This window comes from Pyrgilauda ruficollis, unplaced genomic scaffold (assembly GCF_017590135.1).
Source record: "Pyrgilauda ruficollis isolate IOZ18807 unplaced genomic scaffold, ASM1759013v1 scaffold40, whole genome shotgun sequence".
Lineage (NCBI taxonomy): Eukaryota > Metazoa > Chordata > Aves > Passeriformes > Passeridae > Pyrgilauda > Pyrgilauda ruficollis.
This window is the reverse complement of record NW_024525490.1, coordinates 9,189,766-9,213,186: the sequence shown is the minus strand read 5'-3', so window position 1 is coordinate 9,213,186 and position 23,421 is coordinate 9,189,766. Positions and strand designations below refer to the sequence as shown.

Below are 23,421 nucleotides of genomic sequence, written 5' to 3'. Positions count from 1 at the left end.
CATCCACCTGAGCACACGCTTCAGATTCCCTGGATATAGCTCATAAGCACCACCATATACTATTGTCCCCTATATATGGTCCCCCATACAAATTAAGTCTTAGCAGGGACAAAAACCAGTCTGGGTAAGGCTCTCATAGCCCCTTCAACAGATCTCTCAAGGCTATGAGCCCACAAGAAGTCCTTCCATTTATCTGACCTCACACTTTGTTCATGAGCACTGTTGATACCAGGAGCTGCCATCACCCCACTGGCCTCACAGCACCTGGAAGTTCATCCCTCCCAGGCTGAGCTCCCCTGCCCAGATCAGTCTCTTCTCACAAGGCTACAAACAAAAAGAGTCTGAATTTCAACCTCCTCTTACTTGGCATAACAAGTAAGTTAAGGAGTACACTTGTTCTCACAGCAAATGGAAACATAGGAAACACATCTATTGCTTCAGGACATGAAAGTGGCCACCCCTGCCTGCTTAGGTCCCTGAGTCCCTCGCACCAAGGCTGAGGAACGAGCAAGGCTCCTAAACATTTCCACCTTGAGCTGCCTACCCACCCAGCAGAGACCTGGCACAGCAGCCCACGCTCCGGACAGGGCCCAGGCTATCCCTGGGCACTCCTGCGGGCAGACAGACCCCTTTGCACCCAACCTTACGGCCTTAAGCTGAGACAGGGGAGATTCAGATTAGATATGGGGGGAAATGTCACTGTTAGGGTGGTCAGGCGTTGGAATAGGTTGCCCAGGGAGGTGGTGGAGTCCCCATCCCTGGGGGTCCAACAAGAGGTGTCCAGATCTGGTGCTGGGTGATGCGGTTTAGTGGTTTAGGGGTCACAGTGGCAAGTGCTGCGTGGACGGTCGGACTGGACGATTTTAAAAGGTCTCTTCCAACCTTGACGACTTGACTGTATGCATGCAGCACTTAGAGCAAAGTAGAGACTAAGACATGCGGCAGCACCTTGCAGACGAGGGTCTCCCACTCCCCGTGCCACCAAATCCGCACTCTCGGGAGCACGAGCTCCGCAAGGCACCTCCTAACCCCACACCCCTCCCGGCCCACGGCTGCCCTCACACCGGGCACGGCGTCCCGAAGAGGGGCTTCTCACCAGACAGGGATCCTGCCTGAACTTTGGCACTATCGCGATTAAGTCGAGCCCGGGCCAGGGGCACCGAGGTGCGGAGCTCCCGCACACCCTCCCGGCACATCCCTGCGGGATCGGCCCAGTCCCGCCGGCACCGCCCGCACACCTGCCCGGCGCTCCGGGCGCGGCAGGCCACGCAGGGAGACGGTTTAGATACTTTTACAGCAAGAAGCAAAACCAAAAGGATCGAACGTGCTTGATACCTCTTAGCGCACCTTTTACCTTTCCTCAAACCCCCTTCCTCCCCTCCCGCGGTCCCTCAGGCAAGGGCCCGCTCGGACCGAGCGCTGCCTCCTCTCAGCCACCCAGCCCCAGGAGGGAAGGACAGGCAAACCCTTGTCGGGAGCAAAAGTGAGGACAGCTCTTCATCACCCCGATTCTCCCTTCCGGCCCCCCGACCGCTGCGCTCTGCCACGGGACGGGGCCGGGGGACTCCCGGCTCCCGTCACTTCTGACCCCGGGGAAGCGCCACCCTCCCGCCAGCAGGGCCAGGAACCCCGGCTGCGGCGGGGCGGGGGCGGGGCGGGTGCTTGGCGTCACGCGGCGTGGGGCGGTTGCCGCGGTGACGCGAGCCCGCCCCGCTTTAAGCGCCGCCTCGGCAGGGCGGCCGCGCTCCGCTGACGGAAGTGAAGATGGCGGCGGCGTCTGACCTGCTGACGGGATGGTGCCTCTTCGGCCTGGCGCTGCTGGTGAGAGGCGGCTCTCCCGCCCTGCGGCGGCACCCTCACACATCCCCTCCCCTCCCCTTCCCTAGGCCGGCTGGTACTCCTTCGGCCGCTCGCTGCTCCAGTGCTGGACATCCCTGCCGGTCGCCGTGCCCCTGAGGCTGCCCCGGCCGCGAGTGCTCCCCTGCGGCTCCCGCGGGTGCCTCGGCGCTGATGCCGCAGGGCAGAGGTGGGAGCGGGGGCTGCCTTGTCCTTGTGCCCGGGAGCCGCGCTGTTTGTGTTTTCGCGTGTTCCGTGTGTGAGCGTCGGTGTTGTTGCTCAAGCTGCTCTTAAGGAGGAGTGACTTATGTGGTCAGTACAGCCTGGGTGCTGAGGGTTCAGGTAAAAGGTGTCTTGATGCTATGCCAGGCATCCGTACAGGGTCTAACATCAGTACCTACTTGCTGACACTGTTATATACAGCTCATAAGTATTTTTCCCTGTGTATTTCAGGCCATTTTAATTTTCTGCTGGGTTTATGTGCGCAAGTATCAGAGTCGGCGGGAAAGTGAAGTGGTTTCTACCATAACAGCGATTTTTGCCTTGGCCGTTGCTCTTATCACATCAGCGCTCCTGCCAGTGGACATATTTTTGGTCTCATACATGAAAAACCAAAATGGTACATTTAAGGTATGGACTTTAAAAAATGTTAATTGTTTCTTCAAAACAAGCACTTGTATTGCAAAAGGATGGTCCTGGGTTGTGAAAGTGTTTGAAACTAGTGCTAATATCTGTTTTAGTGACTTGACTTTTCTTAAAGCTGGGTACTAGCACTGTGCTAAAACACTCATATCTGGTATTTGAACTGGATTTCAGTTTTGACTTCTATGCTTTCTCAGATATTCTACTCATTTCCAAATGCTTGTTCCTTCTGTTGTGCATAAGAGTGGATGGACCTGAAGATAGAAGCAATTTGCTTAAGTGTTGCTTTTTAGTGCATCATGATGGGGCATTGTAGAATAAAACTTGTTGCACTTTTGTTCAAAACTACACTGTATTCCCCCTTTGTAACTTAGGACTGTTTTAGTTGTCTTTTTTGTCAGCAAAAAAAAAATTGGTACTGGAACATTTAAAGATTTATAAAGATTTACTGTGATAATCTACCTGCAATGTAAAGTCTGAATTAACAAGCATTTTGAAAGCTGCAGAAACCCTTAGCAGAGGGGAATGCTGTAGTATCTCTTTTTGGCTGATAAAGCCTTAACTGAACTACTGTATGTATAAACTGCAGGGGGTTGCTGTGCAAAATGAGTTCCTAATGACATGAGTACTTGTTCAGCTACTCTAAGAATTTCTGTAAGAGCTCTTCCCAATGCTTCAAATATTACTTGAATTTTCAAGAAGAATTCTTGAAGGTATTGACCTGGTGTCTTGGCGAGGACATTGTGAGTAACAACAGGTCGAACTGGAGCATGTAGCTAACTTGAATAACAACTTACTTGGGTTTGGAGCCTAACTAGATCTATTGTAAAAGTTATGATTCTGAAATAAATGATAGAGTGGGAGAAAGGTAAATGCCTGCACACCAGGTTGTATTCCCTTCCCGTCCTACTTCCAAAGGAAGATACAGGTCTTGCCAGATCTGTGTAGTGCTTCAAAACCAGCTTGCAGTTAATATAGTGCTTTTTGGTTGGTGCTTATATAAATGCAAGTTATGAGAAGCCTTTAGAATTGAGCTGTGATGTGTTTTTTGTCATTTTTATTGCTCATGGTTGATACAGAATAAATTAAGCTGTTACTCAATGCTGTTCTGAAAAGTTTGTGTTTTCAGGTCTCGCTTGCTTGGAATTAAAGTCGTTATAGAAGATGGAAGAGATCTTTCATATGTCAGTAATTCAATGAAAATAGTAGTCTTAAATACATTGAGCGTGACTATCTAGAGAAATAACCATGGTGCAGCTGGGTCCAGCTGAAAAATGCACATCTAGTGGGGACTAAGCAGAATTCCCTGCTGCAAAGAACACATTTTTGCTAATGTGTACTTTGCCTGATTAGAAACAAGCTTGTGAGAACAGGTCATCAGAGGTGGTCATGCAGTCACTACAAATTTTTATTTAAGGAAATACAATTACTAGAAGGAAAACTACTTACAATACTGTTTTTTGTGGGGTAGAATTCCTTGTTAATGGACATATGCTGTGATATGGTGAGGTGGATAGGTTCTATTTAAAAATTGTACTGAGGGCAAGCATTCATGTTTGTGGTAAACACTTCTTTTGTCAAGTATCGTTTTGCATATGCTTTTGAGGCTTCTTTGCCCTGCTTAGTTCCTAATGTTTGTAGGTACTTCTCATGGCTTGTTAAAATACTCCATACTGCCTTGAAGAACCATTCTTCTTTGTCTTTTAAGTCTCAACTGAATTACCTTTCTAGCTTTGCGGAAATAACACGAGATCTACTGACATTAAAGCATTGGAGCCAAACACAGGTGTTGAAATTATGATACAGAAATATTAATGTGGCCTTCTAAGTTGAGTGAATCTGAAAGCAGTCAGAACCTAGAAACCCATAGGTAAACACAGCTTTATTGATGCAGTAATTTCACTGAAGGGGTAATGTTGAGGTAGGAGGCTGAGAATGCTTAAAATGAGGCATATGGTGTCCTGCACAGGACTGGGAGTGGTGATCCTGGTGGATCCTGATCTTGATGGTCCCTTCCAATTCAGGATTTTCTATGATTCTGTGGTTTTCATTAATTGTTAAAGCTTTTAAACTGTCCTCAGTAACATGTGCTTCTTTCCTGCCATTGCTTTGCAAGTAGGATAGACTGAATTGTCTAGACTATTGTCTAGACTATTGTTTAGACTATTTCCTGAAGATTACTGACCTTTCTCTGGACCATTCTTTCAAATCCAACACTTCCAAGACCCTATAAATGATGCTGGGGTCTGAAGGACCATGACTCTGGCAGGACACCTTTGTTGCTTTGGATGGGCAGAGTGAGTTAAGTCTTTAATCTTCTCAGTGGCTTTTTGAGGGAGATCCAGGTAGCAGATGTGGATGATATTTTCTGTAGATAAATTAGTAGTTCATCAAAAAACTCCAACAGAATGATTTCAGAGCTGATGCCAAAAGAGTAGTGGCAGTTATCCAGATTCTAAGTAAAAATTTTTTCTTCTGTGTGTACGCTTTTCCTCTACATTCCTGTAGTCATGATATTTTATGAAAAATCCTTTGCTAGGATTTTTCTCCTATTCTAGCTAAGAAGCCTCAGAAAATAAATGTAAACAATAAATATCTGCTGCTGTGGAATGCAACAGGTGCATCTGTGATTGGTGCATGTTGGTTGTTTCTAATTAATGGCCAATCACAGTCAGCTGGCTCGGACTCTCTGGGAGTCAAGGGCCTTTGTTATCATTCCTCTCCTGTCCTTTCTAGCCTTCTGATGGATCCTTTCTCTCTTCTTTTAGTATAGTTTTAGTATAGCATTTTAGTATAAATATATATCATAATATAATAAATCAGCCTTCTAAAACATGGAGTCAAGATTCAGATCTCTTCACTTGTCCTGGGAGCCCCTGTTGGTTCAACCATACATCCCAGCGGTAATTCCTGGTATCAGTGTTAAGAGTCATGAGAAACAAGGGTGCTCAACTTGAAAGAAGTGCTATATGTGAACTTTCAGTTCATTTTTGATGTATCTGACCCTACTGTCAACTTGCAGATATAGCTGAAGGTTTACAAGATGAATAAGCTTGTAGCAAACCTAGGGAGCATCACATTACACTAACAGCAGAGGTTAAATTGAAGGCTTTGATGTTTCAAAGTTCTCCTTGACAATTGTGTGTGTTCTGTGATAAGGGAAGGTGGTATGTCCTGGCTACAAAGAGTAATACCCAACAGAGTATCTTTTTCTGAAGGTTGTGAATATTATCCTGCTTTCTGGGGGAATTCACTTTAAATTGTTGTGTAGCCCCTTTTCATCATGTATTCTGAAGTGCCTTCCTTGGCAAGGGCTGTATGCTATGCCTTGGTGAGCCTTTGTTAACTTGAGGTTTTATTCATTTCAACAGGACTGGTAAGATACTGTTTATACATCTTTCAATTACTACAAATTATTGCTTTTAGTAAAAGTGGCTTGTAGCATTTAGCACGTAATGGTGTATCTCACCATATTCTGCAACTTAACAAATATTATCTTAAAGTTTTTATACTGAGTGAATTGAGCCAGTTTGTATTGGCACGTTTTGCACAGCAGTTACACAGTATAATTCACTGTAATACCTTTCCTGGAGGGTGGGATTACTTTGGTTCCTAGTACTGTTAAGTAGGAAAGGAGGATTTTGGTTTAATACTAATAAAAACTTGAGTATTAGCTTGTACTTGAAGACCCGATAATATTCAACAGCAGCACTTCAGCTCAAAGGTTTTGACTGTGAGCACTGTCAGTGCTTTAGTTTGTTTGAAAGGATTTCAAATGCATCCAGTTGCATCTGATCTGTTTGATCTGAAAACTTGTTGGACTTAAAACAAGCACATAGGAACAGAAAATCTCGCCATAGCTTAAAAACATGATATTGCTGCTGGAACTCAAATTCTCTGGGTCTGACCTACAAGTCTCATAAATATTTAAAGCATAGCTGATGCTCTCTTGCAGCAGGAAGACTGCTTGAAACAAGGATGCTCACATCATTGTACTATCTTTTTTTCCTACTGTTCTAGCAGAAGGCAGAGAAGGTGATGAAACCTTTCCCTTCCTTTTTGAAATGCATGAATTCTTGCTACTATATGAAGTTAAAAGCCAGTGGCTTCTTTCAGTCTGGTTAAGACTTAATGTCACAAGCCTTGGGTGTCTACATGAGCTGTTAAAAGCCAGTTGTCCTCTTAAAGATTCAAAGAGTAGCATCTGCTTCATGGGAGGTACTTTTTGCAGACCATTTAAGGTTTTTTGCATCTTATGAGGATGAGAGGGGAGCAACTCATTGTGTAGATGCTCAGAATACAAAACCACTAGAAATGTCCAGGGTTTTTATTTTTAGAAAGGTGCTTACTAAGAAGTTATTCTTGACTGAGACCATGCTTCCTTCCCGAGTAAGAATTGCTAGTTATGAAGCAATAATACTTTGCCAAAACATTGTTGCTAGGCAGATGGGGCTGAGCTGTTTCTGGATGCTACTTTGCATCTGGCAGTCAAAATCCTGGCACTGTCCCATTTTGGAGGTAACAGGCTGGAAAATCTGAGATCTGGATACGAAATTTCCTTGTATCTAACGGTGCTATGACATGGTCTCCAGTCTTTCATACTGCATCTTCCTTTTGTTGCCTATGCTTTGGGAGAGGCTAGTCAGAAGAATGAGTGCTTCATCTGCATTGGATCAAACATCACAAATACTGAGATACACAAATATTGTTGCATAACTTTAAGCTCTGTAAAGGGATATTTGCAGAGAATGGGAGCTAGCTTCCCTGGGTACTCATGAAAGTTGTACAGGGTCCAGCAGTGAAAGTAAAAATTTCAAATTTAGTGGGGACAAAAGAATAAAATTCATGATTGTTCCTCACCAAAAACAGTGGAAAGTCAGATAAACTTGCAATAGTTTTGTCTGCGGAAGTTATCTGTACAGTTTGAATAGTACTGTTCTGTTAAAATATGTTAACGTGAGTCACTAACTGGACAGAGTTGCTGGGAGAAGACTTTGCTCAATAATTAATGCAGGAGCAAGTGTTCTTTGTAACTAATTTTCCATGAATATAATTATAAAATTAATCTTCTAAGGGAACTTTGCTTTGGATTTAGCATTTAGGTAAACTTAAAGTGTCTTAAGCTGCTTTTTTTATATCTTTACTTACGTAGCATTATAAGAGTATATGTACTTTTTACACTTGTTTTTAACATGACCTAAGTTACAAAATACTTAAGCATAATAGTTTAATATGGTTCATCATGCTCATTGCACATATCATTGCAATTTGTGGTTTCCCTTGTCTCAGTACAGTGCATTGGTACAGGTATTTTAAAGGTGATACGTGTTTGCTAAACTGCATGAATGAAACTAAGTACGGCACAACAGTGTGGAATGCCTGAATTCTGCAGGTCCTAAGAGAATTTGTTCCCATTTTGACACCTTAAACTGTTTGTTGAAGGCAGTGTGAATTTTTACCTCCCTAATCATTGTGCTTCTAAGCCATTTACTGTATATACTGTAAGCTTGGGTTGTAATGAATGGAAAAGAAAAAGACTAGATCTAGGAGGCTGCTTAAATGAGTTCTCAGCTGAGTCCTGGATGTGCTAGTTGAGTCAATTCCATTACCTAGCAGCCTAGTATGTCACCAGAGAGGATGGGACTGTTGGAGCTCTGATACGCATTAGCTAGCAGTGCTTGCTTTTGACAAGACAGTGCTGCTGTCAGTAGCCTTTGAAACAGCTCAGGTGAACTGGTTGCTGCCTTTGTGTTGCGGATGGTTTGTGCATATGGATAATTTGCCGGTTAGAATTAAGTGTTTTGCTTTGTGGTTTGTTTAAATGTGAGGCTTTGGCAGCTGAAAGGTGATATAATTACGGTATACCATTAAGTTGTTTGCATTACATATTCTTCTTGTGCAGATAATGCAAAGTTTGTATTCTGAGGCAGATGCAAGTAATGGTGAAATGCACACATTTGCAATTTGAGTTTTAGTGTAATATAGCAGCTCTCTATTTTACTGTGGTGTAGTGTATGTTTCCCAGTATAATACTCTGATCCTGTATGTAACTTGATTTAAAAAACAAAAATGAAAAGCAAATGCAATGTTTAGTGTTCTTCATCTGTATTGTGTTAAAAATGCTTTTCTGTAGCTGAAGGAGAAGCAGTTCTTGGGCAGCTAAGTCATGTTGTATTTCCATTACTAGCTACCTCTTCTGTACAACAGCTGTGCCTCTTAAACTCTCTTAAACTTTGGGTCTCACTGTTGCTTTTCTTGTTTGTTCTTGGTTTTTGTGCATTTTAAATGTCTCTATTGCTCATAGGAGAGACCTTTTTTCCAATAGCTACTTGGAATCAAACGATGCAAACAGTCCAGTTCAATCTTGGTTTTCCCTTAGGCTTAATTAAAATAAGCACTTTCTTAATATATAACGTGAGGCAATTTAAATGTTCTGTATCTGTTCTTATTGTAATCTAATTCTTTTGTGGTATATTTTAATACAAATGCCTAGAAATTTGTTTTTTAAAAATCTGTTTGGTGTGAGCCTGGCAGTCTTCAAAGACTGAGCTTATTGTGTACCTGACAGATAATTCGGGTGTTCCTTCTTCCCCTTCTGCTAAAATATTTTTCATCCTTTTTTTTTCCTGATTAGATGTCAAAATGGATGTGTATTTATCTACTCAAATTTCAGCTGGATGATAATCTAGTTTAGTTCATACAGTGAATTTTAGAAGCTTAATGTAAACTGACCTACTGGAAGTCTTAATATAGTAAGAAAAAGGAAGCTGGTGCTGATTTTCTGAGGTAGTTGAAAAAGTGTTCATGGTATATCATCAAGCCCATATTCCAGATGACTTTATGCAATTCTGAGAGAACTGATAAACCAAATGCCAGTGTCTTTATGTCTTAGGGGAGCAATGAGAGCACAAATGTTGTGCTCATTTGCATTTTCGTATCATCCTTGTTAGTGTGTGTGTGTATCTTTACAACTAAAAGGGATTGATTTTACCTGTTTGAAGAAAGAAAGAGCCTGCACACAGAAATGAAAAAGCTTTGACAGGACTGGGTTTTTTGTTTTGTTTTGTTTTTTTTTTCACCAATTCAGTTATGTTGGTGTGTTCTCTAGCTTTTAAAGAGTTGTGCTTCTGGATAACTACTTTTTTGCTCTTGACCACATATATATTGGATCCCACAAAACTAAAACAATTCTGAAATATGTTTAAGCTATACAGGCAGCATTGGACCGTTGTATTCAATTCCTGAGTTTGTCTGCCAGTGATTGTTATAAAATATTTAGCTTCCTTAAACCAATATTCCTCTCTTGGAGGAGAGGGAATGGGCACAAAAACTTGATTTCACTGCTCTTCACTTGATTTTCACTGGCTGACTGCAGTTTCCAACATAGTTGTACTTTCATTGCTTCCATTCTCCAGACCATTCCTCAGGACTGAGTAGTGCAGTTACTTTTGCTTTTGTTCAAATAAGGGATGTAAGTGCTCTTGGAATTTGACTTGTAAAATTAGATATTGCTAAGTTGAATATTCATGTAATTCAAGTCTTGTTCATAGAAAAAAGTCAAGTCTTGTACTTCTGAAAAAGGAGATGATAGCTTAAATTGATGTAAAAACTAATAAAAATAAAAGTTAATGAATTATATACAACTGAGCATATTAAAAATTTATTTCTTATTCTTATGTCTAAGTATTGTATCTGTATGTGTGAATTTTAAACAAAGCTGTTCTGTGATGGAAATATTGTGTACATTGTGTACTTTGTCCAACCCATGTGTGGCCCATTGCGCAAGAAAGCTGTTAAAACAAGGCCACAAAAACTGTCAGAGATCTGGAACGCTTCTCCTGTGAAGACAGTCTGAAAGAGTTGGGGTTGTTCAGCACGGAGAAGAGAAGGTGCTGTGGAGATGTTATTGCAGCCTTTCAATACAGAGACAGCTTATAAAGAAGGATGTAGAAACAGTTTTGACCAGGGCCTGTAGACACAAAAGAAAATGTAACAGCTTTAAACTGAGAATGTAGATTTAGCTATAAAGAAGAAATTTATGTTGAGGTTGATGGTTCTCTGGAACAGGGTTCCCACAGGAGTTGTGGATGCCCATCACCGGAAGCATTCCAACGTCAGGTTGAATGGGACTTTGAGTGACCTGACCTTGTGAAAGGTGTTCCTGCCAATGGCAGGATGAATGGACTAGGTGATCTTTGAAGGTCCCTTTCAACCCAGGCCATTCTATTATTATTTTCAGAGACTCGTACAAAGATTCTGTGGGAATTAGCAGAACATACGTGGGAGCTGCCAAAACTAATGTTCCTTTGGGTCTAAAACCTTCCTTTTGTGAAGTTGTCCTATACTTATTCCTGTTTGCCCGTTGATTTTCACTGTTGCTAGCACTCTAGCATGGAATTCTTTAGCAGTAGAATTGTTATTTCTCTCCCTTCATTTGTGTCCTTTAGTGGCCGAGTCTTGTGTAGTCTTTTTTTATTACATTTGATAATAAATGCTTCTATCCTTTATTGCTAGGTCTGGGCTGATGCTAATGTTTCAAGACAAATTGAAGACACTGTACTTTATGGATATTACAGTAAGTATTTTAGCTTTTTTTTTTTTTTTTTTTTTTTTCAAGTAATAGGACCTTTAAGTGAAGTAATGAAGTTTTTAGAGGTCATATTGCATTGTCCTGTTTTGGTTAAACATCAGTCTTATACTTAGTGCTCTTAAGAGAATATTTTTTCTCTTCAAGAGCCCCCTAAAAAAGTAAATATACTGAAGCCAGTTCATGAAAAGGCTGGTGGTTTCCGTTGTATAATCTGTGGTTCACATGTTTCCTGTGTATTTAGTGGTCCCTTAAGGAAAATGCATGGTTTTCCTGTAACTTTTATGGCACTTATATATGCAGCAGTGTGAAACTCCTCTACCATGTGTAAAGTTCATGCAGCCATGAGTGCAACACTAAATGTTCAGATTCAGTAACTGCAGTGTTCCAAGTAGCAGTTACTGTGGAGGAGCATAAAGGAGTTGATTCAAAAGTGGTAATCTTGGTAATCAGTTCTATAACTGATATTAAAAAAAGTAGACTGAAATAAAATAACTGTTTAGCAAACCTCTGCATAGTTTTATATCAGTTTTTTGGGTGGTCCTTATGAAACTTATGGGAAGTTTTACTACTCATGGATATATGTAGTGGGTATAGAAGTGTGCTCAACACAGTTTGAGTGAAATACTTTTTTCAGTTAATGGTGCAAACTCAGATAGATGTCTGGTTTTGGTCACATTTCCAAAGACTTGAAGCTTTTTTGCTTAGATTATTGTGGCTCTTTTGACAATATTTTTAGATCAGGAAATGATTTAAAATAGTGGACTTATCTGTTAAATTATGGATTAATTATTGCCTGACAATGATAGTGGCAAACTAGAATAGGCTTCACTTAGCATAAAAATGAATAAAGTCAAAAGTAGTAAGAAGACTTCTGTTTTCAAAAAACAATTTTAACACAGATTCTTCACTTTATAATAGTGAAATTGATATGTATTTGATTTATTTTCATTGTAGTTTGCCAAAGTCTTGTTTAACAGACCAAATATTTCACAACTCATAAGGTGGAATAATCTTTGAGCTCTTCTGTGCACTGTTTGCTACAGATTTGTGAGACTGATGAATTTTTGTAAGGTGTTTTGGGTTAGCTGAATGCTATGATAAATCTTGAACTAATTCTTTGAAAACGATTTAAACTTAGGCCAAAAACAAAAGCAGTTTTCCCAATTTTTCTGGACAGGTCTGCTTGAAACACTGTAGGAAAATATCTTATTTCATAGCATGTCCTCCAGATGGTGGTAGAGATTTAAACATGGTTTTAAAATTTTTTTCTCTTGTCATCTTAATTTGACTAGATACACTTTTTCATAACTGGTTTTATACCTAGAGGTATGTTTAATAATAGTAACTTGTTTTCCAGAAGTCTCCAAAAATCATATATAAAAACACAATGCCTCTCCTACATCATCTAGTGCCCTGCTGCTGTTGCCCAGCATAGTGACAGAACAGCTGAGAAGGAGAAAGTTCAGCAACTCTTCCATTGTAATACTATTCCACTTTTTATTTTTTTGCTATCTTCCTGGGAAAGTATTTGATAGTAGGTTTTTTTTAACTGACAGGATGAGCAGAAGTGAAGTACCCTTTTGTACTTAAGAATGTGAATACCAGTATTTTCTTGTGTCTTCTGAAAATGGAGAGATAACTATATAGATCCTACTTGACTGGTGTAGTTATATTGACAATTTATGGTATTAATAATTGGTGCACTTAAGTCATTGTCCTTCAATCCAAATCACTTGTAGTTGTAGCAAGAATGTTAAGACTGGGATTTAACTGATATTTTAGAATTTTAATCATTACTTTGCTACTTGCATTGCTTTTTACTGATAAAGCTGTAACTAAATATAGAAAAGCTTTTTTTGTTCTTTTGCATAGTTGTTAGACCCCTGAAAAGTGCTCTGTTTCTCATACCCACCTGGTTTCTTGGATAGACTGATACAAAAGTAGAATCAGTTTGTATTGGTAGAATGGTAAATGAGGTAGTTCTCAGAGTGAAGCTTGAAATAACTGTATCTTGAAGTGGGATTTGAGCAGCCTAACAGCTTTTCTTAGGAAAGCAGTCTAATAATTGCTTTGAAGCCATAGTGGCTTAGTGTGTTACTATTTCTAACCCCAAATGTAGTAGAACATGCCTCACAGTACTTCAGTGATTGAACAATGATCAATAGTTGGCAAATTCTCTAAAAAACCCTGTCAGTTTGTTTGGAAGGAAAACTCTTTTGCAGAAAGTGTTATAATTGAAAACTGTCCAATACAGTTTGCTTTGTATCACAAAGAATGAGGTTGAAACAACTGACAGTAACCTGGAGGTGTGTTGTGTAGCTCTTCCTCTAGTGAGTAAATTGCTACCTGTTGGAGTCATCTTGATGTTCAGTGTCCTTTGATGAAATTTCATGTATAGTGACAGGGTATTATTGGTAGATTCTAATCTGCTTGTGAGATAGACCAAGATCTTGACCTACATATGTTAGATGAATCCCAGCTACAGTGTGACAGGGACTGTGTGCTAAATTTTATGGTATCTCTTCATGTGTGCTTTGAGGTATGTGCTAAACTTCAGATTTTCCATTTCCTTTTTGAGTCAGCAAAAGTATGGTGATTCCTAGGTTAAAATTTTTTGAGTAAGAATTTATCCAAAAGGGTAAGTGGTATTACTTGGATGATTTTTACATGGAGTTTTGTCTGCTTACTGCAAGTGTGTTATAAGTCATTGACACTGAGTTGTCAACACAAGAATTTGGGCTTCTATGACTTCATATTTTTGTGGTCTGGTTCTAGGAGAAGCTTTTAAGAAGGGATCATGAAGTGATGATACTACATTGCTACAGCTTGGTTTTTTTTGTGAATTGAGGTCAGTAACAGCCATGTCTTTTCATCCATGATGTACTTATGTTAATAGGAGAATCTGGTACTGAGTCCAGTGATCCAAATACCTTTAAATTAAATTTGGTATGCATTTTTTTGGACAGCCTGTTATTGGGTGGCTTAGCTTGCTTTTTTTCCACAGTGCTTTTTAGCTAATGAGCTAGTATTGTATATCACCTGCATACAGTTGATTACTTCTAGTCTTTTTATTGCTGAATTGAAAATGGATCTGAAATCTTTGGTCTGAAAGGGTTCACTTTAAAGTTCTTTGGAATTCACAAAACAGTAATAGTTTGTATGCTGGCTAGTGACTTGTACTAACTTTTCAGTGCTTGAAATCAAGAGCTAGAATGAGAGGAAATGAATGTTTTACTCTTTCCTTTGAATTACTGTGTAGTAAATGAAGTGCCAATGTAACTGTGTCTTCATTTAATTCTTCCTCCTAGCTCTGTACTCGATCATTCTGTTCTGCGTCTTTCTGTGGATTCCCTTTGTCTATTTCTATTATGAGGAGAAGGAAGAAGATGATGGCAACACATGCTCAGTAAGTTTACTCAAGCAAATGCACCAAGCAATGAAAAGGCAAATGAATATAGCCAAAATATGAAAGCAAGAATGATTTTTTTTTTTAATGTAGAAGTGGTATTAACATTGTGATGCTTAAGTCTATTACTATAGTTCCATAAAAATCCTGGAGCAGCTTAGTAAGACGTAGTCTGACATTGTCTAGTCTAAGCACTGTGGTCTCACATGAAATGAAATTTTAGTGAGATAAGTAATGTCTGTATTTTCATGAAGTCTTCAGACTTTTTAAAAATTTTTTGTGGAAGGTTTCATACACAGGAAGTTAAAACTTCTTGAGACTCCATAGAATAAAAGCCATATATAGTGACAGCTTTTAAAGTAGAGAATAGGAAGATGGTTCTGATTCTGAAGCAAGTACTCAAATTTCATGTTCTCCTACTGTAGTGTTTGCTTTTTTTCTTGAAGTAGGCACTAGTAATTTACCTGAAGTAACATTTTTACTTTTGCAATGCACTGGTTTGAGACCTCCCAGGGAACACAGTAACTGCGTGCCAGGAAGGTGCTATGTTTCAAATGAAAATACTTTTCTAAAGGATCTTATAATCAATTAACCATGATTGTTATCCCTTCTGTTTAGTTGTAACCTTAACATAAGAAGACTTTTAATAATAGCCATAATATAGAGTATTAGTAGTGAGTGTTTTCTTTGAGTGTATTTGCAGTGAATATATCCAGGCTTCCATCCACAGCTGCTCAGATGCATAGCTTATGATGGAAGCAGAATTATATGTCATTGTTCACAGTTTGCAAGCTATGAGCTGCTTCAAGAATGTATGCTTATGACTTATGTATAAAACTACTCATACTCTGTATGGAGGATTTTGGAGAATATCTCTTATGCTAAGTATACTACTTCATAGTTTGCACAAATCCCTTTATATTCCTTTTATGTCAATGTATTAACTTTCTCTTTAATATTCAGCAGGTTAAAACTGCACTCAAATACACTCTGGGATTCATCACAATTTGTGCAGTTCTTCTGTTAATTGGGTAAGTATTTGTGTTGAGCACTGTTCTATGCAATATTTGTTTATCAGAGTTCTGTGCATCTAAGAGGTAAATTATGATACATTCAATCTGTATAATCAACATCAGCTTAATCACTAATAGGGCTTAAGTATCCTGAGAATTATGTACCTGAAAGGTAAGCGTTTAAGTGGAGGATCAAATTGTTTTCTGAGTTGTGGGGCTGCTTGTGCTTCTAGGCTGACTGGATGTGAGTTGGTATCAAGGACACAGTGGCTTTGACACAACTACATTAATGCTTCAGTGTACTACAGGGAGTAAAAATTTGTCCTTGTCTATGTCCATCAAATAGGTTTTTGCTTTTCTCAAGTGGTTTTTCTGAGATGGACATTGCAAAACAGCTTCTTAGGAAAATGATTCAATGTTACGTGCTTATACTTTCCTAAATAGAAATGTTGTCTGAAGAATGTTAGTGCCTTGTATGATAAAGCTTTTGTTGGCATTTGTTTAAAAGGCAAATGTTACTGAAGTAAGCTGTTTGCAGCAAGTGCTGTTATTCTGAAACTCCAAGTAGTAGCAGAAAATGGATTTCAGATCACCATTAAGCATGACATGTACACCAATACTGAATCTTTCTCATGTCTGCTGTGTCATAAGCTTTTTAGCATTTTGATTGCAGCAATAAAGTTGGTAAAAATTGCAAAATGTATGCTAAAGTGATCCATATCCAAGTACTGGAGCGTGAAGTGGAAACCAGAGAGAAATTAATGCTTCCAGTTGTATACCATCTTACTGGAATATTGTTTTAGTTTTGATAAAAGTTAAAGGTACATTTCTATCAAGTGCCTTGTCCTTTTACGTGAAAGAAAAGTGTTTGCTCTTACAGTATTTTAGGAGTTTATTACCTTAATCATTGTCTAGAAATATGACTAAAGTTTCTGGCAAAAGCTGTTTCTGACAGTTAGCTCACATCATAGGTATAGATAGATGTATTGTATAACACATCCAAGTTTAGAAATCTTGGTAGTGTCTCTAGTAGAAATCCTCAGTAGGTGTAAGCATGTTCATTCCTCCCTCCCAGTAAGAATAGAAAAAGGTAATTCTTGTGTTTCCCTTTGAAGTGAAACTGCAAGACTCCTTCAAGGGGAAAAGGCTCAGTTTTAGAGGTAGCTGAGGTGACTGTGCTGAAGAAAAATGTGACTTCTATTTCCAGCATAGTTTTATGTAAATTAAGTAGCACGTGTCTCAGTGTTCATGTGTGTGTTTTTTCTGAAGAAGGTTACCTGTCTTAGTCAGCTGTTTTCGTAGCAGGGGCAGGGAGTGGCCACAGAATTCCAGTATGACCAGAAGGAGATAAACATGTTGGAGCTGAAGTTTCTATCTGTGTGGTTTGACTGAATGTGGTAGTGAAGACTAGCCTTGCAGTAGTGAGTGATTCTGTCACTGGTGGTTAGGATCAGAGTAATGTTAAAATAAACTGGAATTTTGTGTACTGGGTTTGACTCTAGGTGTCTAGGCTTAATGGACTAGAGTGCTCCTGCACACAGATTGGGCGGGGGGGCGGGGGGGGTAGGAATATTTCCTGATAAGTGCCTAACAAATAGTCCTTCTTCCTGTGCTTACATGACTAGTGTCTCATAGCCAGACAGCCTCCATTCTGATTGGTTTAGGAAGTAATCTGTATTATTAAAAAGGGTCAAAAAATTGTTTTAAAGTTCTACATAAGGAAGTTTTCAGCTGTGCTCAAATGAATTATAAAAGATATATTAAGCTCCAAGTTTGAGTGTCTTTTTCTTACTGGGATGTTGCCCTTGCTCCACTAGAGATCATTGTGACTTTTTTGGGAAACAAATGTGTTTTGTGCCATGTAGTCTTGGAGGTTTTTCTGACTTGATAACACAGCTCAGTGAGCAGGATGTTATTGTCCAAATTGTTATCAGGAGTAGTGTTTGTGGTACTTACTTTACTTGTCTGTTACAAAACAGTTGTCTGGCAAAAGTGTGCATGTCTGAAATACTTAAATCCTCTGCACATAACTTGATGCAGAGTACCATGAAAAGCAAAGTGTAGGGCAAATGTATACTGGGATGCTCAGAACTAGTTTTTACTTATCATATCTTTCCCTTCCCATGAGTTAGGCACTTTCCCTCTACTGTCTCTAAATGTCATGTGCTTGTCAAGGGGCTTGACATACTGCAATCTACATTAAGGAACCCTGAAGAAGTCTAGTATGAAAAAAAAAGGCAGTTTTTGAGGCTAATGAACATTTGGTTCCAGAATGCATGCTTCTCTGGCTGTCAGTGTTTAGAATTAAACTGGTTACCTTAAATTTTCCAGAACCATTAGCTCTTAAAAAGCTATGAATATATCTAATTATCCTATAAATAGTTATGCAAATTATATCACAGCAGAACTCACTTAAGGAAATGAGTCTAAATCTGGTGTGTTGAAAAATAATTTCCTAAGGATGACAGTTAATGACACTCTGATTTAAGGATCAAACTTTATCCATCTACACTTGTGTATTAGCCCTGCCAAGAGTGAATAGTTTTAAACTGCTTGTCTTGCATTTACTTTCCTTGTTCTGCAGCCTAGATATTGATCTAGATTTTAATCATAATTTACCCAGGATGTGTTTTGAACAGCATAGCAATTTGCTTCTATTCTTAAAATTACCACAGTTAATAATTTGATTTGTGTCCATAACTCCAAGTATCAGACATCACAGCTGAGCTGTTTTGTTTGCTTGCATTCCAAGTTTATAACTCCTGTGTTCCTTTCTGGGGCCTTTGGTGCATGGGACTTGAGCAGGAACAGAATCAGATGTCCGTCTTCTTCAGTCAAGGTTTATCTGAGTACTGATTGAAAAGTATAATGTGTTCAGTAGCCCCTGCTCTGATTAGTGTCCTTTGACATGCTAGTTGTAAGTAGTCTCAGCAAAAAAAAAAAAAAAAAAAAAAAAAACCCTTTTTTTCTCTGATTAGTGTCCTTTGACATGCTGGTTGTAAGTAGTCTCAGCGAAAAAAAAAAAAAAAAATCCTATTGTTCTCAGTAGGAAAAAAAAGCAAGCAAGTTATAAATATCCTAAAATGTTCTTCCATCTTGTTTGTTTCCTGCATGAGGTCCACAAATAGCCGGGTCCGCAGGTCCACAAATCCGTAGTTGTGCTAAAATAAAAAGGACTTGAGCTGAGTTACGTTCTCAGTCTACTTTAAACATTTTTAGCAAATAAACCTGTAGTTATTTCTTCTTATCATTTGTAAGAAGAAATGTTGCCTAAATTTGTCTTAGTGCCTGTGTCTTCATTTTGTCTGGATGCTGTTGTACAGAAAGAATTACTACTAGAGGCAGATACAAGAACTAAATCCTAAATCAACAAGCACGTGTCAACGTAAGCAAATGCTAGCCCTCAGTCTGCCTCTTGCACAGTCAAGAAGCTTTCTTTAGAAATTAAAAACTTGACTTTTAAAATGTCAACTTCTTTTTGGCAGAGTATCAGTTTGGTTTTGCTGTGATGATTATATGTGGACACAGTTGGTTTAGCCCTAACCTTGGAAGCAAAAGCATTTGTTTTGTACTTTGAGGTTGCTCCTGGAATATATGTATTTGTTTGGGACTTCAAGCAGGAGTCTAATTATGTTGTACAAATTGTATCAATTTGTCATACAAGTCCAATTGATACTTGTGAACATTCTTTATGGACTTAGGTTTGAGTTCTTTCTTTTTTTGCCTAAAGTGTTTCCCTTCAAATCTGTCTTCCCCATGACTTATAGACATTCTGTTTCTTGTCCCAAACTGTGGTTTCAGTGGTTTTTTGGTATGGAGGCACTGTGTTTCCAGCTATTACAAACTCAGCAGTTTTCTCTGTACAGGTGCTGAAGAGTTATTCTTATTAGTTGACCTTAGATGATGACAACAGGAAGCTTTCAGCTAGGGGACTGTTTTACCTGACATTGTTCTCTGAGCATTCTTTGCTAGTGTGCTTAATGGAAGAACAAAAAAACTTAGTGAATTTCTCTGCAGCTCAGCTCTCTGGGCCAACTACAAAACAAAGAATGGAATGGAGCAGATGTGTTTAGTTGTAATAATGGAAGAGAAACATGTCCCTTTATATTTCAATGCTTGTTTGAGAAATTATTGATTTTATTTTGGCTTTCACAAGTGTATATTTATATGAGAATTTGTCTCAATTGATGCTTAAAGTTTATTTGCTCTTCTGCATATGAATCAAACCAGGATAGTAAATTATATTAATATGTCTTTTAATTATACTTGAGTGTGGAGTCCTTACCTCTTTTAGGACAGGTAAATAGAAATGGAGTAAATAGAGGACAGGTTCATCAGACCTCAGGCCTGACTATACATACACATAGGTGTACTCTGCTGATCTAAGTGCAGCATTTGAGGAGAATGTGAATAAAATGAAACACTGCCTTTTCTTCAGGAACGAATGGATTTCTATTTTCTTAATTTGGAAGTTGAAGTCTTCTCTTCACTAATTAGGGTAAGAAAGTGGTTTTTTTTCTGTATTACAGTGCTTTTGTTCCTTTGGATATTCCCAACAAGAAGAATTCCACAGAGTGGGAGAAAGTGAAACTCCTGTTTGAAGAATTTGGAAGTAGTCGTAAGTTTGAGATTTGTTCTGAGCTTTGCATGAGTTGCTACTCTGCTAACCTCTGCTGCTCGTTCATTGACTGAACAAGATAGTTGACTTCCTTGGTGGCAGTTTTCTGACTTTTCTCTGACTGCTTTTTTTCAGTAAGTCTTTACAGTAAGACTTCTTCCTGTTCAGAGAAAAACAAAAGTTAGGACTATTGTGAAGCAGACACTGCCAGCATCTCCTCTCTGTACTTTAAATACAAGTCCCTGTTTGACAGCAAGGACTCCGGTGTTGTGTCTGCTGATGTTTATGGTGGGGAGAGAGGATACTTTCTTCCATGGTCTTCACTTAACTCAGTTCTTAAATGCTGCTTGGATGCTGAAGTTCACTGACTTTCAGGGTACGGTGAGTGATGTTGTGACAGTCTTCATTCATTTACCTAATGAAATGCAGTACTGCTGTTCACAGTCAAAATGAGATGAGTGGTTCTGTCTATTTGGATGGGAGAGTCCTGTGGGTGTTACAGCTTCTTCCCTTTGCTCTTACAGTACTGACCTCTTCTAAAATTGTTTGCAGTTGTTGTACCTTAAACTAGGGCTGTAAAGAGATGTTGAGAAGGCCAAACTCCATGGAATAGTATTTAACACTTAAGTGATGTAGTTCATGTGCTTAGCCAGGGTATTTTTTCAGGGTAAAGGTGTGCAGGAAGTGTTTTATAGGTGAGCTAAAACAGACTTGATGTCACTTTTCAAATATATTCAAGAAAGGGTCAAAAAGTTGTTTAACACACATTGATCCCAATGCCTAAGTACTCCATTACTTTGTGTTTCGATCTTGGTGTGCATCAGAGCATTGGCGTCTGTGTGAATGTTTTAGGATACAATCATACAAGCCTTTGTCAAGTCATATTCTGCATTAGTCTAGGAATTCTGTACTGAATAAAAGTTCCCTGCAGTGGCATATACCAAACACTGACAGAGCTAGCTAATCCCTTCAGGGCCCATCAACTTTATATGTACAGTTTGCTTAAGTATTCTCTAACCTGATCCTCTTCCACCAAGAGTACATATTCCTTCAAGCTTTTCTCACTGTGCTTCCTGGCCTGGATTTCCTGAAGTCTGGTTTTGCTGTGAAAGACTGAGGCAAAGAAAACATTCAGTAGCTCAGACTTGTCATGGAAAAGTCCTGTCTCACCAGATCGCCTGCCCCACTCAGCAACAATTTTGCCTCTTATTCCTCTTGCCACTTAAATACTCAAAGCTCTTGTTTGCTTTGACAACCTTGCTGGGTCTTTAATCATATGTTCTGTGCTGTAATCTGTGCTTGTAAGAATAGGAGATGGGGAGGACAAATCCATAGCTTATTGAATGTTTTGGCTGTCTGCTTGTTGGTGTTTCTCTTGCTTTGCAAAGATTATAACAGCTCAGGAAAAAATGCTACTTAAACTGTTTATACAGGTTGTGATAATGGTTGAGCTGAGATGTAAGCTAATTTTTCCAGGTGACCTTGATATGACTGTAACAAAGTATTTGGCTCTGTCTGAAATACAGTATAGCCTATGTTTATTTCTAGCAGAGTAAACTGATGGAGGTACTGGGTTGGGATGTGCAAGTCTGATTTTCTTTTCTATTAGCATTCTCTTGTGACTTGTAATTTCGTAGGATAATTCAGATTGAAGAAACCTCAGGTCATCTATTCAAGTCTGTACCAAGAAGGCAGCTGTAAGATCAGACTGGGTTGCTCAGGGCTTCATCACCTAGCTCTTCAAAACCCCCCAAGTTTGTAGACTGAACTCATTGTGGAAAAATCTTTCCTCGTACCTGTTGTGGATATACTTGCTGTCACCCAATTGTCTCACACTTGACTACTATGCACCACTGAAGAACCTGGGCTCCACTTGTTTGCTGAGCAGACAGGCAGTATTGGGTGTCTCCAAACCTGTCTCTGTTCCAGGCCAAACAAGCCTGACTCCCTCAGCTGCTCTGTGCAGCATGTGCTCCAGCTTCCAACCAGCATAGTTCTTCCCTTAGCTTGCTCAGATTTATCAGTCTTAACCTGCAGCAGGGGCCTCTGAACTGGTTGCACTATGTGGTCCCTTCCCTTAACATAAGATGGACGTACTGCTGTTGATACAGCCTGGGATGCCATGGGATTTCCATGCTGACATGGCATGCTGCTGGCTTATCTTCAGATTGCTGTCTCCCAAGACCCCCATGCAGGGGTCCCTTGGGTCTTCATACTCCACAGACAGCAACTCTCTGCAAAGGGCTCTGTGTTCCAGGTGCTGGAGAAATAAGGACTAAATGCTTACCTGTTGTCTTTACTTGTACCTATTGTCCTGGTTTTATATTAATTTACCCTTTTCCTTTGTCTGTCTGTAGTGGCCTAAGAAATACAAAAATCTTGAGACACAGAACAAACATCCAATCATCACTTGGTAGTTGGTTTTGGAATTATGAAAGGAATGCAAACTCATCCACTGAGGCAAAGCCTGATAATATACTTCTGGTATACAATTACCAATTTTTCAGCCAGTTAGCTTCTTAATGTTGCATTGAGCACAGTTCTGATTTCTAAAGTGGGTATTAAATGTTGGTTTCAAATACTTGTACAGGAGGATAATCAAATACAGTGTGTAAGTACATTGTGTGGTATCTTACAAATAGGGGCCACTTGTGGGCTATTTTTTGCCCCCTAAACTTCAAAACCAACTCAAATTTTCATAGCTACTGAAGGAAAAATAGTCCTAGGTGGTTTTTGGTAGGTTTTTGCGTTTTTTTAAATTTGGGATAAAGATCTGCTGTGGTCAAAAAGCTGTTTTAGGTAAGTTTTTCATCTGAGTTACAACTGGTAACTATGTTTTAATCTTTTTTGTCTTTTTCATGAACTTAAATCTCTTTTGGAAACTAATTTTGGAAGACGTGTTCTTATACATTACTGTATTTTCCACAGGTTCTTTTTTTTTTTTTTTTTGCAGATGGCTTGACTGCACTTTCATTTTCCATTAGTTCCTTGACTGTGATTGGAATGTTGGCAGCTATCACTTACACAGTAAGTTGTTATGCAGCGTTTTAAGATTTTTACCTTCATGATAATTGCAGTTATCACTGGCTCTACCTGTGTGGAAAACATGTCATTCTAAAAAGATTCAGCAGTGTCTTTAGCTCTAGATTTTCATGGTTTGAAACATTCATTCTAGGTTCTAACTTTTTGCTGCAAATTTAAGGACCTCTGTGTTAGTACTGGGGAGAGATCAGACTTAATTTTGATGTGTTTATGCAAGTCACATTACTTATGACTTGTAACGCAGTCACTGACTTTACTTGCTCTCAAGCCTTTC

At 39.3% G+C, this 23,421-nt stretch overlaps 1 protein-coding gene across 2 annotated transcripts in view; it reads left to right on the top strand.

Moving 5' to 3' along the window:
• Positions 1-1,709: 1,709 nt before the first annotated feature.
• The window catches only part of LMBRD1 (LMBR1 domain containing 1), a 65,205-nt gene continuing 43,493 nt past the window's right edge, over positions 1,710-23,421 (top strand). Inside the window, exons 1-7 of one of the 2 annotated variants that reach the window (XM_041477484.1) lie at positions 1,710-1,821; positions 2,290-2,466; positions 10,993-11,053; positions 14,377-14,474; positions 15,441-15,505; positions 20,017-20,105; positions 23,059-23,132. In XM_041477484.1, the coding sequence (XP_041333418.1) occupies positions 1,765-1,821; positions 2,290-2,466; positions 10,993-11,053; positions 14,377-14,474; positions 15,441-15,505; positions 20,017-20,105; positions 23,059-23,132 (621 nt within the window). In that variant the 5' untranslated portion in view covers positions 1,710-1,764. Of the gene's footprint in view, positions 1,822-2,289; positions 2,467-10,992; positions 11,054-14,376; positions 14,475-15,437; positions 15,506-20,016; positions 20,106-23,058; positions 23,133-23,421 lie in introns of both variants that reach the window. The other variant, XM_041477483.1, reaches the window with a different exon arrangement.